Here is a 15,740-nt window from a genome sequence, read left to right as displayed (position 1 = left end):
CCTTAGTAATTTACCAACTTTTTATAACAGAGTGACAGCCGAGTTGGATAAAGGAAATGGCTGTACAATGATTCTGCTGGATTTTGCAAAAGCATTTGATAGAATACTACAGGAAACTCTGTTATGTCAATTAGAACAAACAGATAAGGATATGCATTAGTTATGTGGATAAGAGAGTGGCTGATGGACAGATATCAAAAAAGTGGTATATGGCAGAGCAGAATCCAGGAGAAAGTATGTGACTAGTGGTGTGCTACAAGGTTGTGGTAGAACCACTACTATTTAATTTGCATATCAAAGATACAGGAAGTAATCTGAAAGGAAATAATCAATTGTTTTCTGATGATGAAAAATTGGGTAGAGTAATAGTTAATCAAGGCAATGTGGAGAGCTTGCAGGATGATTTAAATAGGCTGTCAATATGGGCAAAATATAAGGTTTTCAATAATAAGTTTAGTTTAATCCTTTATCCAAGTGTGAGCAAACAAAGTTTGCACCTGAAAGTATCTTCAGGACTGAGCTAAGGTGGTGCAACACCAAGGCAGATTCGTTGCAAAGGTAGAGAAAGATCTAATCACTCCTATCTCAGATCTCCCATAATGCAAAGCACATCTCCTTGTGGATATGTGTAATGCTATGCATTAAGGCAAGGGCCACTACCCATACCAGTTTCGACCTTTACTGAGGTCTCTTCAGTGGGAGCCAGGCCCAGTAGTGGAGACACCAAGGCAGAAGCAATGAGAGATCATCCCAACCTATAGGAGTTGCCAAAAGGTGTACAACCTTATTATTAAATTACTCCGGATTCAGAGAAAGATGTTGAGAGTTTATTTTTCACTTGGTTAGACTATAATAAGTTTAGTTTAATCCTTTATCCAAGTGTGAGCAAACAAAGTTTGCACCTGAAAGTATCTTCAGGACTGAGCTAAGGTGGCGCAACACCAAGGCGACTCGTTGCAAAGGTGGAGAAAGTTTGCTCACACTTTATCCAAGTGTGAGCAAACTTTGTTTGCTCACACTTGGATAAAGGATTAAACTAAACTTATTATAGTCTAACCAAGTGAAAAATAAACTCTCAACATCTTTTTCTGAATCCGGAGTAATTTAATAATAAGGTTGTACACCTTTTGGCAACTCCTATAGGTTAGGATGACCTCTCATTGCTTCTGCCTTGGTGTCTCCACTACTGGGCCTGGCTCCCACTGACGAGACCTCAATAAAGGTCGAAACCGGTATGGGTAATGGCCCTTGCCTTAATGCATAGCATTACACATATCCGCAAGGAGATGTGCTTTGCATTATGGGAGATACTGAGATTAGAGCTTTCTCCACCTTTGCAACGAGTCGCCTTGGTGTTGCACCACCTTAGCTCAGTCATGAAGATACTTTCAGGTGCAAACTTTGTTTGCTCACACTTGGATAAAGGATTAAACTAAACTTATTATAGTCTAAACAAGTGAAAAATAAACTCTCAATATAAGGTTTTCAGTTTAATGTGGAGAAATGTAAAGCTATGCATCTTAGGATAAATCAATTACAAACTATGTGTGCTACCACAATGAAGAAACCGTACTCCTGGAAATAGATGGAGCTAAGGATATGGGGACAGTAGTAGACCGAGAGATGAAGTTTAGAGGGCATATCACTAAGGTTGCCAAGGTAGCTCATAAGAGTACTTGGCTATTGAAGAATACACTAACAAGTAGAGATAAGGGAATTATCATTCCTCTTTAAAAAGCTTTGATACGTACATATCTAGAATACTGTGCTCAGGTCAGGTCTTCTGAATTTCTTGAGGATGAGCAAGAGGTGGAGAGGATTCAGAGGCAAGTGACTACAATGGTGAGTGGTCTGTGGAATATGTCCTATATGAAGATAGGCTAAGGGTTTCCAGAAGTTTGTTGATAAGTGAAAAAGAGGGAATATGATAGAAACATTTAAAATTACTTAAAGGATTTTATAGGATTGAAGAAGGGGAAAATTTTCAGCACTTGCCAGAAGGGACAGAACAAGAGGTCGTCCCTAGAAGTTGAGTAAAAGTGTGGTTTGTATGGATGTGAGGACTAGATTTATTGCTTGTAGAGTTGTGAATGAATGGAATGGCTTGCCAGAATCAGTTGTGAGTGCTTTGTTTGTTAATGGGTTGAAAGAGAGGTATAATAGATTGTGTGGTTAGTTTATGTTTCCCACCAAAAATCTTTGGACTCCATTGGAGGTGCCTGCACAATAATAATAGTAATTACTTCAGGCATCCAGAATATCTTTATCTACAGTTTTCATGTCACCTTTATCATCTCTGATTTATTTTACAGTACTCTTTCCTCCATTTCTAAGCTTTTTCAAGAAACTCTAATCTCTGTATTTTTTAGATCATCTGCTCACTTATTTGCTAGGAACGTTCAGTATGCTTTCTTGTTTTCCAAGCTATTGCTTTAACTTCTTTTGTTAACCATTCTTGCAGGCAACTTACCACATGCCTACCTAGCTGAAGTATTCAATGTTTTCTTCAGAGTTTGCTACCGAGACTCCAGATTTTGGTTTTGTTTTCAAATTCTTTGTTTTTCCTAATAGTGTTTGTATAATTAAATGTATAGTTTACCTGTAAAAGCTGCTCAACTTTAATTCTTTTTAAAACTTTCTTACATATTTTTTTTTTTTAATGTGATATTCATTTTTATCCTACTTAAAACTAAGTGACGATCACTTCCAATTTCAAATTTTCTGTACACTCTTGTATCTTAGAATGAAGCTGTCACTGTCAACAATAACATAGTCAATAAGTCATACACTTACGAAACTTCTCTGGTTTTAACTGCTTATTTTTATTAAACTCTTTAATTACATAATAATGTGATCTCAATACCGAAAACTTCCCATAGAAGTACTAAACCACAGAAACTTACATTTGTGTGCATATCTCTTTAGAACAAGTTATTAGTAAAGATTTGTCTGTATCCTAGATATTCAGTGGGTACTTTTTATCTTTAGTTAGTGCCCCCCTCCCCCCAATATATGGTTTGCTAAAATTCATAGATCCTAATAACCCTCTCCACCTATAAGATGATGTTGATCCCACTTGTTTAAACCCAATAGTTAAAAAAAATTTATAATTAAATTATATACAGTTAAATATTTATAACTAAATTTAAAATTTAGTTATAAATAATACTGATATCATAGTGAGTTTGGATGTCACTTCTTTATTAACAATATCCTCCCTTTCTGACCCTTGAACTTTACTTAAAAATCCCCCCCCCCCAATCCTCCTAACATCACTGGTCTCTTCAATTTTGTCATTCATACTAGTAATCTGGAAGAACACCATACATAAACAGACAGGGGGTAGCCATGTTCTCATTCCTTATTCTCCACCAGTTATATATGTAGCATTTTGAAAAACATGCTTTTGATACTGCCATTCTCAAACTTTCTTTCTGGCTAAGAGACACTGATGATGTGTTCTCCATTTGGCCACATGGCTCAGACAGATTAGCACCCCAGAATTCAGTTCACCATAGAAAAAGAAAAGAACAATACTTGCCTTCTCTGAACATTCTAATCCCATGTCTTCCCAATGATTATCTTTCTTTCTTAGTTTACAGAAAATCTACCACATGGATTGATACATACATACACTTTTCCATCATTTCCCATCCCAACAATATGGTATTATTAAAACAACCTTTGTCAACAGAGCCTCAAACCTCTGTTCTAACCAGGATTGCCTCCTGAACTCTCCTTTATTTCATCATACCTTCATGTCCAATGGCTACAATGTCAAAAAAGATTAACAAAATAGTTGTTCCTTCCATCATCTCACATCCCTTTCAACATACAGAATACAGCTATGCTATGAATATAATTTCTCGTGAAGTAAAAATTAAATTAAAAATTTTTAAATTTATAAATTTTAAAATACAGTCATCCCTCGACTTGCATCCATTCGAAGATATGTCCGTGATCCCATACAGGAATAAATAACATTTTTGGCTATTCTTTTGAACAAGATGCAAGCGAGCGTAAGGTAAGACATGTACATTGGCTACAGCGCTTTCAGCAGCAACCTCCTTCAGCAGTTCCTCTATTGATTTTCGGTTTGAGAAATGAGTTATTCGTGTATTTATCGTTATATATTTTGGGATGTTTTGTGAAACATGGCCCCTACATGCACAATCAAAAACCTAGTGAAGAATCAGAAAAAGAGGAGAGCAGTTAATTTTGAAACGAAGTTGCAAAATATGGAAAAGCTACTTGCATCGTGGATAGAGGACTTGAACCAAAAGTGCATACTCCTTAGCACTATGACCATAACCACTAAATCACTAAGTCTCTTCAACCTGATTGCGGCTTCGAATTCAATGCTTCTTCTGGTTGATTCATGAGATTCAAGCAGAGTTTTGCACTGCATAATGTGAAAATGTATGGTGAATGTGCCGATGACACGCCTGCCAAAGAGTTTGTGGAGAAATTGGATAAAATTATTTGCCACAGCACATATTTAATATGGATGAGCCTTACTTCCTTTTTTCCGAAAAAAATGCCTGAGCAGACATTCATTCACAAAAAGCTAAAATCTATGCCTGGTTTCAAAGCTCTTAAAGCCTGTATTAAGGGATAATGTAGCTGGATATAAACTGAAACCCTTTGTGAAATGGCACAGTGAGAATTCATGAGCCTTCAAAAACTCTAGGAAGCATATTCTTCCAGTTCATTATCAAAGCAATAAGAAGTTGTGGATGACTCAAAAATTGTTTGAGGATGCCTTAATCAAATGTTATACGAGTATAATGATAAGCTATTGTGTGAAAGAAAATGTAAAATTAAATTTTATTAATTCTAGATAATGTTCCAGGTCATCCATCTTATACATCTTATAGCGGTGATCTTCATCAAGTTCAAGGTCACGTTTCTCCCTCCAAACACTACTTCATTGATCCAACTGATGGATAATGGAGTTCTTACAGCGTTTAAGGCTTATTATCTATGGAGAACTTTTTTACAAGCCATTTCTGCTACTGAAGGAAATGATCAGACTTTCATGCAATTCTGGAAAACATTCAATATTTATCATGCTATTAAAAAATATTATTGTGGTTTGGGACGAAATGACCTCAATGTATGAGTGGCATATGAAAAAATACATTAAAATGGTTTGTGCACAATTTTGGAAGTTTGTAATAGTGGGGCTAGCAAACAATCTGAATGTCAGAGTGAAGACAACATAACCTTGCCAGCAAAGGTTGGTCGATTGGTAGAGCCTTTGCTACTAATGGCTCGCAAAAAGTTAAGCAAGTTTGAGTGCGGTTAGTAGTTGGAAGGGGACCATCGTTCAATGCTGTTGGCACACTCTCCCTCGATGAGTCTTTGGACTCCCTGGAGGTGTAATAATAATAATTCAACTCATAAAAATTGCCACAGAATGGTCGAACTGGAGGAACAACCTTTTGCAGAAGAGGAAAAATGAGAAAAGGAAAAGGGAAAAGAGAAACAAGAAGAGGTAGTTAAACAATTCAGTGAAAGGTCTTGCAGAAATGTTTTCTGAAGTTAGAGATGCTTTCAAAATTGCTGAAAACATGGACCCCAATGTTGAATGCTACTTATTAGTAGAAATGAAAATAAACGATGTGTTTGCTTGCTATAAACAAATTTATGATGAAAAGACAAAGAGGAATAAGCAAAGCACATTGGACATTTTCATCAAAAAACAAAGGTACACCAGAAGATCCACAGCCTGATCGTTCACACAGGGAAGGTAATGCAGATGTAATTGTGGTAGAAGATTTGGGTGATTATTCTCCTGTTTTATAGTGGCATTAACACATAGTACAGTTTTATAATAAGGTTTAAAAATTAAAATGACAGTATACTTATTACAGTTAAGTCCCTAACCCTAACTGCGTTGATTTAATGTATCGACTTACATCCTGTCAGATGGAACGGAATCCGGACGTATGTTGAGGGATGACTGCAGTCTGCTGAAATTTTATAATTCTTTTTCTATATTATGTATTTTATTCTAATCCATGAAATTCAGGCAGTCCTCCCTCTGCAACTAAATCTAATTAATGAATAAAAAATTATATAATAAAAAAGTTTGCCTTTTTAACTGAAAAGATTTCATATTCTATAGAATAACATAATTAAACACTTTAACAGAAACATGTTCATGTGCCACTTAAAAAATCACATACTTACCCTACCCACCTCTTTTAATTTTGTAAGCATAACAACAATATTGGAATTATGTTCCCATAACATTCTCCAGAAGTCTTCTGTGGTTTCTGGAAGTGGTCCTTGTGTAGCAATATAAGCATTACGATACCTATAACCCTGTTAATAGAATATTCAATATTGCTTCACACATTTCACACACACCATGCTAATAAAAATATAAATAACAGGAATTTAAATTAACTTCAAAATGTTAGTGTTGAGATTCTAATTTTTTTACCTCTATACACAATGGAGAAATGCTGTATGCAGTTACACATCACCTTTGCTTAAAAAACAACTTATATACAATTCATTAATAGACTGACACTGATGATTTCAAAAAACTAGAAAAAAAAAGTGATGAAATGACTAAACATAACAATTTTTAACACAAATCATATTGTGCTTTTCTATAGAGATACTAAAATGGAGCATGCAGAGAGAGAGGTCTACAATAAATGAGTGAGTATTAAGAGCTATTCACTATTAATTGAACAATGTTTACATAAAAAATATCCAGGCCTGAGGAAGATAAACATTTTTAATCAGCTCAATGCTATGTTTTATTAAATTCATTTATCAGTATATATAACAAAGATGAATTTAATCACCAAGGATTGCTATTTTATTTGTTGTAATACTCAGTATATATCAGATTGGGCACTACACCCACACTCAGCACAAATGATTAGTTATATATGATTGTTTCTAGTTTCAGTTATGCATATAAGTGTGCATGTGTGGGTGTGGGTGTGGGGCATACCTGAGCTAAATTAACTTACAAGTGTAGAACAAAGAAATGATAACTCTAGTTCATTCATATTTTTTTTTTAATATGAATCTCTTTCAAGAAAGGTTGTAAATCTGGTTCCTCCTACTCTTTAGATCAATGTCCCACTTTTTAGCCATTTCTGGATAAGTGGTACTCAGAAACATTCATATTATGAGATACAAACTTATGGACTACAGCCTAGAGTAGGGTTTCTTAACTGAGGTTCCTGTGAGATGTCACTAGAGCGGATTCCATGAGAGATTGTGAATGAAAAAAAAAATATATATTGTACACACACACACACATCTATGTGTGCATGTGTGTATCAGTATATTACCTCAATATGATAAAAACGAATTAAGCAGAAGGTCTATGATGGCAAACGATTTGATGCGTAAGCTGTGTAGAAGGAATAGATCTGAAGTTTTGGATGTGTGGAGTGAGTTTGAGAGAAGATTGGATTTGTATAAGAGAGAGAGAGACACCCTACATCTGAATGCATTTGGTATCATGAGTTGATTAAAAAAGTAATAACTGGTAAGAGTCCTAACACAGAGAGTCAGGGAAACTAAATTATAAAGGGAGGAATAGTGAGAACATGAGCGTAAGAGCGACAATGTTATATTATTAGACACCTCTGTGTCTAATAATAATATTAGACACCAACTGACTGCAAGTACATCAACGCCATCTACCGCCGACCACTACTGGTATTTCCACAGACAATCACAAACATCCACGCCCACGGCAGGATTCGAACCCGCAGCCTTTGGGCTGGAGAGCGGATACGCTATCCACTCGGCCAACCAGGCCAGCGATATAACTGAGTTAATGACGGGAATAGGCTTTATCATGGAAATGTTGATGAGGAGAGTTCAGCCCCATCAAACATGTATAAAGATCTCTACATATATAAGGCACTAGTGAAGAATAGAGATCTGCAAGTTGTCCAATTGTGTCATGCAGACTGCAGACAAGAGTATACAAAAGAACAGATAGATTATTATGTCTGTAAATAAATGCTAGGAGTATCAGAAACAGAAACAAAGGGGTAGAGTTTGTTGCCTTGGTCAATATGTTGGGACCTCAGATTGTAGGCATTAGTGAGACCTGGTGATCAGAATCAGACATACTAACTGGTATATAGTGTAAAGGATACAGTATTTTTAGGAAGGATAGGAGAGGAGGGGGCATGCTGCTAATGATATTGGATGACTTGAATCCAATAACTATGGACTTAAATTATCCCTCTGATGGGAAATAGTTCTTCTCCACAAGTTCTAGAATTAATTTAATTAAATTTTTATTTATATATTTTTTAATTTCTTGTTAAAGTTATTTTTATTAGAACCTTAATGTATTTTGACTATGACATTCTACATCATATAGTTCATCTTCAGTTTAATACTGAAGATGCCCTCAATACTAGGGTGAAAATTTTAGGTCAAGAAGATATTTATGTAAGTAAAATCTGTATTATATTTATGTTCCTAATAATCATGTCTTATGTTCCAATTTGTCAAGTTAATATTACTTGGTAATGGTTAAATGCTAGCTCTTACTAAATAAAAGCTATAACTAACTGAAACTAACACAAGAAAATAAATAAGGAATAAATAATAACCATAATATTATATGTAGTTATTAGATGTACATATCATTCCTGTTATTTATCCTCAAGGAGTGTACAACATAGTTGAGTCAAAATCCTCGAGCTCCTTCGACACTCATATGTTAAATAGAAGTTAAATTGGAGGGCGCTAGCGTCGCCATAGCATGTGGTGGTGAATTTGAGCTGTGTAGAAGAAAGTGATTTTTAATTGATGAATAGTCTGTTTTTTTCCCCGTTTTTCTACGTTTTTGAGTGCTAAATCGTTTCTCTGAATACGAGTGTACTTCAGTGGTTGTTTTTTGGAAGTTAGTTGCTGTCGCGATATAATATATTTTGGTTACCTTCAGAATCGAATGCATAACGGTGGAAGACAAAGCGAAGCTAAGTTTTCATTACTGTATTTAGTTATATTTCATTTTATTTAGTGTACTTAAATGTTTTGTTTTGCTTGTAATTGTTTGTACTTTTTTTCTATTTATTTAATGGAATTTATTAATTGAATAATTAATGATTACGCTACTCGGCAGTAAGGAATGATGACGGATTCAGCAGCAGTAGTAAGTAGCGTATCGCTACTTACTACTGCCATTTAAGAACTCAATTCTTAAATGGCAGTAGTCTTAAATGACTCAAGTCCTCTGCCATTTAAGAACTCAATTATTAGCAATATCATAAGGGACTTTGTGGCATGCAGTACTTGCGGCATGTATGCGTCTCGGGAATTAGATATGTGGCTTGTGAAAGAGAGCGTATATGCGCCAAATGCAGGCAGTTGGAGGAAATAAGTGCATTAGAAATATCGATATCCGACTTTGTTGCTCCAGGAACGGGGAATGAATGTAGGAAGTTAAGTGGTGTGATAGGAGAGAATGAAAAAAAGATATATATGAATGAGAAAATAATAGTTGATAGTGTGGAAGGTGTGAGTGACTGTGAAAGTTTAGGAGATGGTTTTGTTTGGGAGAGTGAATTTAGATTAAGAGTGACTGACCTGCAGAGGGAGATAGATGAGTTGAAAGAGGAGGTGGAATGTCTTGTGAATGAGAGCAGAAGTATGAAAGATAAGATTAGGAGAATGGAAGAGATAAATGCAAGGAGAATCAGAGAATTTAGGGAGTATGAGTGAGAGGTATGGGGGTGGTGCTAGAAGAGGAGAGAATGGAAACAGTAGAAGAGAGGGAATGAGAGAGAGGTATGGGAATGCTAGCAGACAAGAGGATGGAAACGGTAGGAGAGATGGAATGAGAGAGAGAGGTATGGGAATGCTAGAAGACGAGAGGATGGAAACAGTAGGAGAGACAGAATGAGAGAGGGATATAGAAGTGCTAGAAGTGGAGAAAATGGAAACAGTAGGAGAGAGGGAATGAGAGAGATGTATGGGAGTGCTAGACGAGGAGAGAATGGAAACAGTAGGAGAGAGAGGTATGGGAATGCTAGAAGAGAGAATAACAGTAGAGGAGAGGGAATGAGAGAGACCTATGGGAATGAAAGAAGAGGAGAGAATGGAAACAATAGGAGAGAGGGAATGGTAAGAGGTATAATGTATGGCGACTCAATGATCCGTGGTGTTCAAGATAGGATGCATGAGGAGTGTTTGCCAGGAGGAACAATAGAAAGGGTGGCTATGGCAATTAAGAGAGGTGAAAGGGTGGATGAGATGATTGTGATGGTAGGAACGAATGACTTGAGTGGTAATGTAAGTCGGGCAGCGAGAGATATGAGGTTTTTGCTTGAGACTGTATGGAAGAAGACAGAGAGAGGAAAAATAGTGTGTGTGTTGCCTAGGTATGAGAATGATGAGCTGAGCAGAAGAGCGGTGATATTGAATGGCATAATAGCAAGAATGTGTGACAAGAGAGGACTGTTATATGTGGATGCTTGGAGTGCATTTGAGGAAAGAGAGGAATTGTATGCGAGAGACCGTTTACATTTGAATGAGGAAGGACGTAGGCATCTGGAGAGATTGCTGTTCTGAAAGAGTCAGTGTGTCCCAGGGAGGATGATAGCAGGGGTGGCCTCTTGTGGGAATGGATACTTGGGAGAAGGGAGACGATGTCAGGTAACACTGAGCCCAGTGGAGTCTAGAAGGGATAATGCTGGGTATAGAAACAATGGCATTTATACTAACCAGGAGTATCCCGAATAAGGGAGAGGAATTGGTGGCACAGATAGCATCAGCCTGGCCAAAAGTTATTGGGATCACTGAGACGTGGTTGACAGAAGGGGATATAATAACAGGAATAGAAGTCGCTGGGTATAGCATTTTTCGTCAGGATAGGAGGGGAAAGTGTGGTGATGGGGTACTGCTTATGATAAGTGATGACCTATGTCCTCTAAGAGTGGAGGCTTTGGAAGGAAGTGAGCCAAATGATTTTGAGAGCATATGGTGTGAGGTAGAGGTAGGCAAGACAGGATATTTAGTGGGGTGTTGCTACAGACCCAGGAGTATGGAGGATGGGGACCAGGAGATGTTTAGACAGCTAAGTTTGGCAAGTGCAAGAAGAATGATTGTTATGGGAGATTTTAACTACAGTAGTATAAATTGGAGAGAGGAAGATGTATGTAGCAATAGTTGAATGGAATTTCTAGAATTCTTGAGGGACAAATGTCTTAGGCAACATGTAACAGAGGGAACAAGAGGTTCAAGAGTTTTAGATTTGGTTATAGCATCAGAAGAGTTGATAATAACTGAGATGACATCTCTCCCACCAGTTGGAGAGAGTGACCATATGGTTTGACTTGGAAAATAAATAGACATGCAGGAGTATCAAAGAGACGGGAACTTATGTGGAATTATAATGCAGGTGATTATAATAGTCTTAGACGTCAACTTCGGGAAGTTTCATGGAGGGAGGAATTGGAAGGCTGGGATATCGTTAGTGTGTGGGAAATTGTGAAAGAATATTTGTTATCAGCAATGGTAAGTTGTATACCACGAGTGAAGAAGAGGACGCAATTTGGAGTAATGTGGAAAACAATATTAAACAGGAATTGCATGCGAAAAAGAGGCTATGGAAGAGATATAAGGAGACAGGTGAAGAGAGGATGCGTGAAGAATATAAGACACAGGCCAGAAGAATGACTAGTGTGGTAAGGATAGCAAAACTGGAATATGAGAGGAGATTGGCCCTAAGATCCAAAGAAAATCCTAGGGAATTTTTTAGCTATGTGGCCAGTAGGAGGAGAAATGACTGTGGAAGAATGATATTGTGGGATAAAAATGGGAATAGAGTGACTGATGCAGAGGATATAGTGGAATTGTTCAATGACCACTTTATTGGAGTATTTCATCCTGGAGGAGTCAGTTTTAATGCTAATGCTAGAGGGATAGGGCAGGTTCAAGGTTTAGAGGTACAGGAGGAGAGTGTGTTTCATATACTGAGAACTCTGGATGTCAATAAAGCTTTTGGACTGGATGGTATTTCACCACGAGTTTTGAGAGAATGTGCTAGGGAACTGACAGTGCCTTTAACCTGGCTTTTCAATGAAAGTCTGGCTTCAGCAAAGGTGCCCAGGGAATGGAAGGAAGGTAAGATAGTGCCATTGCATAAGGGTGGTAACAGACTGGAAGTGTCTAATAATAGACCAGTCTGTGTGTCATCAGTAGTTGTTAAGATCTTGGAGAAAGTAGTGAGGGACTGTATACAGCACTGGGCAGATGAGGGTAATGTTATCTGTGAAAGTCAACATGGATTTGTGAAAGGGCGCTCTTGTTTTAGCAATATGCTAGCCTTTTATAATAAAGTTACAAGAACATTAGATGAGGGAAAGGTATATACTGCAATTTTCTTAGACTTAGCAAAGGCATTTGACAGGGTGCCATATGATAAGCTGATATTTAAGTTGCAACACATGGGTCTGGATGTCAGATTGGTCAACTGGATTCATGATTGGCTGTCTGATAGGCATCAGAGAGTTGTGTATGGTGGAGCAGTTTCAAGGAGACAGAAGGTTAGAAGTGGGGTCCCACAGGGCTCAGTACTAGGACCTATATTGTTTAACCTTTATATCAATGACATTGCCGGTGGATTGCAAAGGGATATTCAGTTGTTTGCAGATGATGCGAAGCTGGGAAGGATTATTAGTAATAGTGCAGATGTGGTAGTCCTGCAAGAGGATTTGAATATAAGCTAGATAGATGGGCAAATGAATGGGGGTCAGTTTAATGCAGCAAAATGTAAGGTCTTGAGGTTTGGGAAACATCGATGGGATGCTGCATACTCTATGGGAGAAGTTATACTGGAGGAAGTTGGGGAGACAAGAGATCTGGGGTTGATGATTGATAGAAACCTGAAGTTTAGGGGACATATTGCAAAGGTGGTGAAGGTAACACAGAGGATTGCTGCAATTATGAGAAGGACACTGACCTGCAGAGATAAGAGGGTTATCATTCCATTGTATAGGTCTCTGATCAGACCACACTTGGATTATTGTTCTCAGATTTGGTCCCCAGGATTTGAAGGGGATAAATTAACTGTGGAAAAGATACAAAGATGGATGACAAAGATGGTCTCAGGACTGTACAAGGATAGTATGAGAATCGGCTGAGGGAATGTGGACTGCAGAGTTTGGTGGATAGAAGAAGGAGAGGTGATATGATTGAGACTTTTAAACTGTTGAGAGGTGGTTACAGGGTTGACACTGGGGAGTTCTTTCACTTGGTTGAACAGCGGGAAGGAGTGATGACAAGAGGCCATCCCTGGAAGTTATGAAAGGAAACTGTGAGCAAGAGGGTGAGGAGTGGTTTCTTTGCATGGAGGGTGGTTGAGCCATGGAATGCATTGCCTGATAGAGTGGTGAGGGCGAGAACGGTCAATGAGTTTAAGGAGTGGTATGAAAGATTTTGTGTTTCTTAGGGGGAACCTCCCCTTGATGAGTCTTGACAGACTTTATGTTCTTAGGAAGGACCTTCCACGATGAGTCTTTTGACTCCATGGAGGCCTGAATAATAATAATAATAATAATAATAATAATAATAATAGCTGACTGACTGTAAAATAGGTATCAGAAACTTGTGTACGGAGAAGTGATATCTCAAAAGAGAAAGTCACTAGTCGAGTGCTGCAGGGCAGGGGTCTGTGTTTGGGGCTGCTATTGTTTAACTTGCATGTTAATGATATTGGGACAGGCTAACTGGAGCTATGCAGCTGATTATTAATGATGCCAAGTTAAAAGGATTAGAGCATATGGTATGGTCCTACAGAGGATCTCAACAGACTCAAATGAATAGGGCTATTAGTTTAATGTTGCCAAGTGCAAGGTCTTGAAATCTGCTAGACAAGGTTGAGATGCAGAGTAGACAATGAATGAGGAAATTTTGAAGGAAGTGTAAGAGATAAGAGATCTGGGAATGACAGAGACTTCAAGTGTAGGGGCCACGTTGCTAAAATTGTAAGAACATCACAACTGATTAGGGCAATGATGAGGATAGCCTTGACATATAGAAGCAGAAACTATTTGCTGCTGAATGTCAAGAATGCAGCCAATAGTTCCTTTATACAAGGGAACAATGACTGCTGCTTATATAAGGCTTTGATTAGGCTGCATATGGACTTCTGTATACAGATTTGGTCACCTGGTTTCCAGAGGTGTGAGAATATGTTAGAGAGGATCCAGAAAAGGTTCACTGAGTTGGTGTGTCAGATCTACATAACATGGGATGAGGGCAGATTGAGGAAATGCAAACTGAAGAGCCTTATGAATAGAAGACAGAGAGGGAATATGATTGAGACAGAAGTTGGCCAGAGATTATTACCAGATGTGGAAGATTTTTCATACGGCAGAGGGAGACAAGTTTAAAACAAGAGGCTGTATTTATGTGGAGAGGAAAAATAGGATAGAGGAGAGAGTTTGGGTGTGTAAGAAGTGCAGCATACTCATGGATTATAAGATATCACTGAATGTAAGTGGTAGTGGGTAAAAGATTGTGGATGTAGCTACAGGAGTAAGTGGAGTTGATGGCATGGCTTTTGTGTTTGGTTTAGAGCATTTGAATTTCATCATAGAATTGTTCTATTTCAACTTTACTTGCATCTGAGGTTGGTGGGTAAACTTGTAGTATGGTGATGTTGAGTGGTTTGTCATGAATTCTAATGGATATTATACGATCACTGTGTGTTCTGTGATTCTCAACACATCTAGTCAATTGACTGTTTGCAATGAAGGCAACTCCCTTTTTTTCTTTTGACACTTTCATTTTCAGCAAAGTAAACTGTAAATTTGTCAGACTGAAACTGACCATTTCCTATCCTGTGTAGTTCACTAATACCCAGGATATCTGTTTTTTCTGCTCATATCAAATTTTACAATTTCTAGTTTTCCAAGGGACATGCCCTGATGTTCCATGTTCCAATTTGGTAAAATTTTGTGCAGAGCAGATTGTTTCTTTCATTATGGGCACCATCAACTGTTGGGCTTTCTGTACGATTTAATCCAACTGCATCATATACTCCCTGACTACTATGCACAACCCTCCAGGCTACCATCCAGCCTGGAGGATTCACTGTTGGTATCCATATTTGAAGAATGTTGAGTTCTTGCCATAGTGTTCTGTGAGATTCTTTTTACAGGAAAAAAATATTACTACATGCTTTAAAAAATTGAACTAAGGAATTAATGACAATGTCATTTTAGCTATTTAGTGACAGTCCTTGAGGGGGAAATGTCATATTATTACAACTGAAGAAGGCTTGTGTCAAAAGAGAAGTATCAAATTGAATGCTGGTCATTAATATTATGACATGACACCTCCATTAAAACTGTAAATGGGCTATGGGTCAGCTAATACATAAACCCTGCTTTGAAAATCAAAACAGTTTTTTGTGCTCCTTCAAGTCTCCAATAAACAAAGTGGTGGTGTCTTAGCAGAAGCAGTAACAATGGTTGTGAATGATCTTTGGTTATGAATGTCTCTGGTTGGTTGTGTAACTAACCAAAAACATTCACAAACATCCATGTGATAGCGGAACTTGAATCTACAACTTTTAGCAGCAAATGGTTGCTTTATCTTTGGCCACTGCACTGGATTCAGTATGATGAGTATATTGATCAAACCAAACTAAAACAGTTTACATAATATATATATATATATATATATATATATATATATGTATACTCTGTGAAGCCTAACAGGGTATATGCTAT

At 37.5% G+C, this 15,740-nt stretch overlaps 1 protein-coding gene across 4 annotated transcripts in view; it reads right to left on the bottom strand.

Annotated features, from left to right (window-relative positions):
- Nucleotides 1–15,740, bottom strand: part of LOC150092284 (tyrosine-protein phosphatase Lar-like) — a 1,042,795-nt gene that overhangs the window by 64,617 nt on the left and 962,438 nt on the right. For 3 of the 4 annotated variants that reach the window (XM_090415047.1, XM_090415049.1, XM_090415050.1), the window contains exon 32: nucleotides 6,196–6,330. In XM_090415047.1, coding sequence (XP_090271173.1) covers nucleotides 6,196–6,330 — 135 coding nt within the window. The remainder of the gene's footprint in view (nucleotides 1–6,195; nucleotides 6,331–15,740) is intronic. The other variant, XM_090415048.1, reaches the window with a different exon arrangement.

The sequence above is a fragment of the Typopeltis vanoorti genome, chromosome 26 (assembly GCF_054136105.1).
Source record: "Typopeltis vanoorti isolate ZY-2024b chromosome 26, IOZ_Tvanoo_1.0, whole genome shotgun sequence".
Taxonomy (NCBI): Eukaryota; Metazoa; Arthropoda; class Arachnida; order Uropygi; family Thelyphonidae; genus Typopeltis; species Typopeltis vanoorti.
The sequence above is the reverse complement of the archived record's forward strand: the minus strand, read 5'-3'. Positions and strand labels throughout refer to the sequence as shown.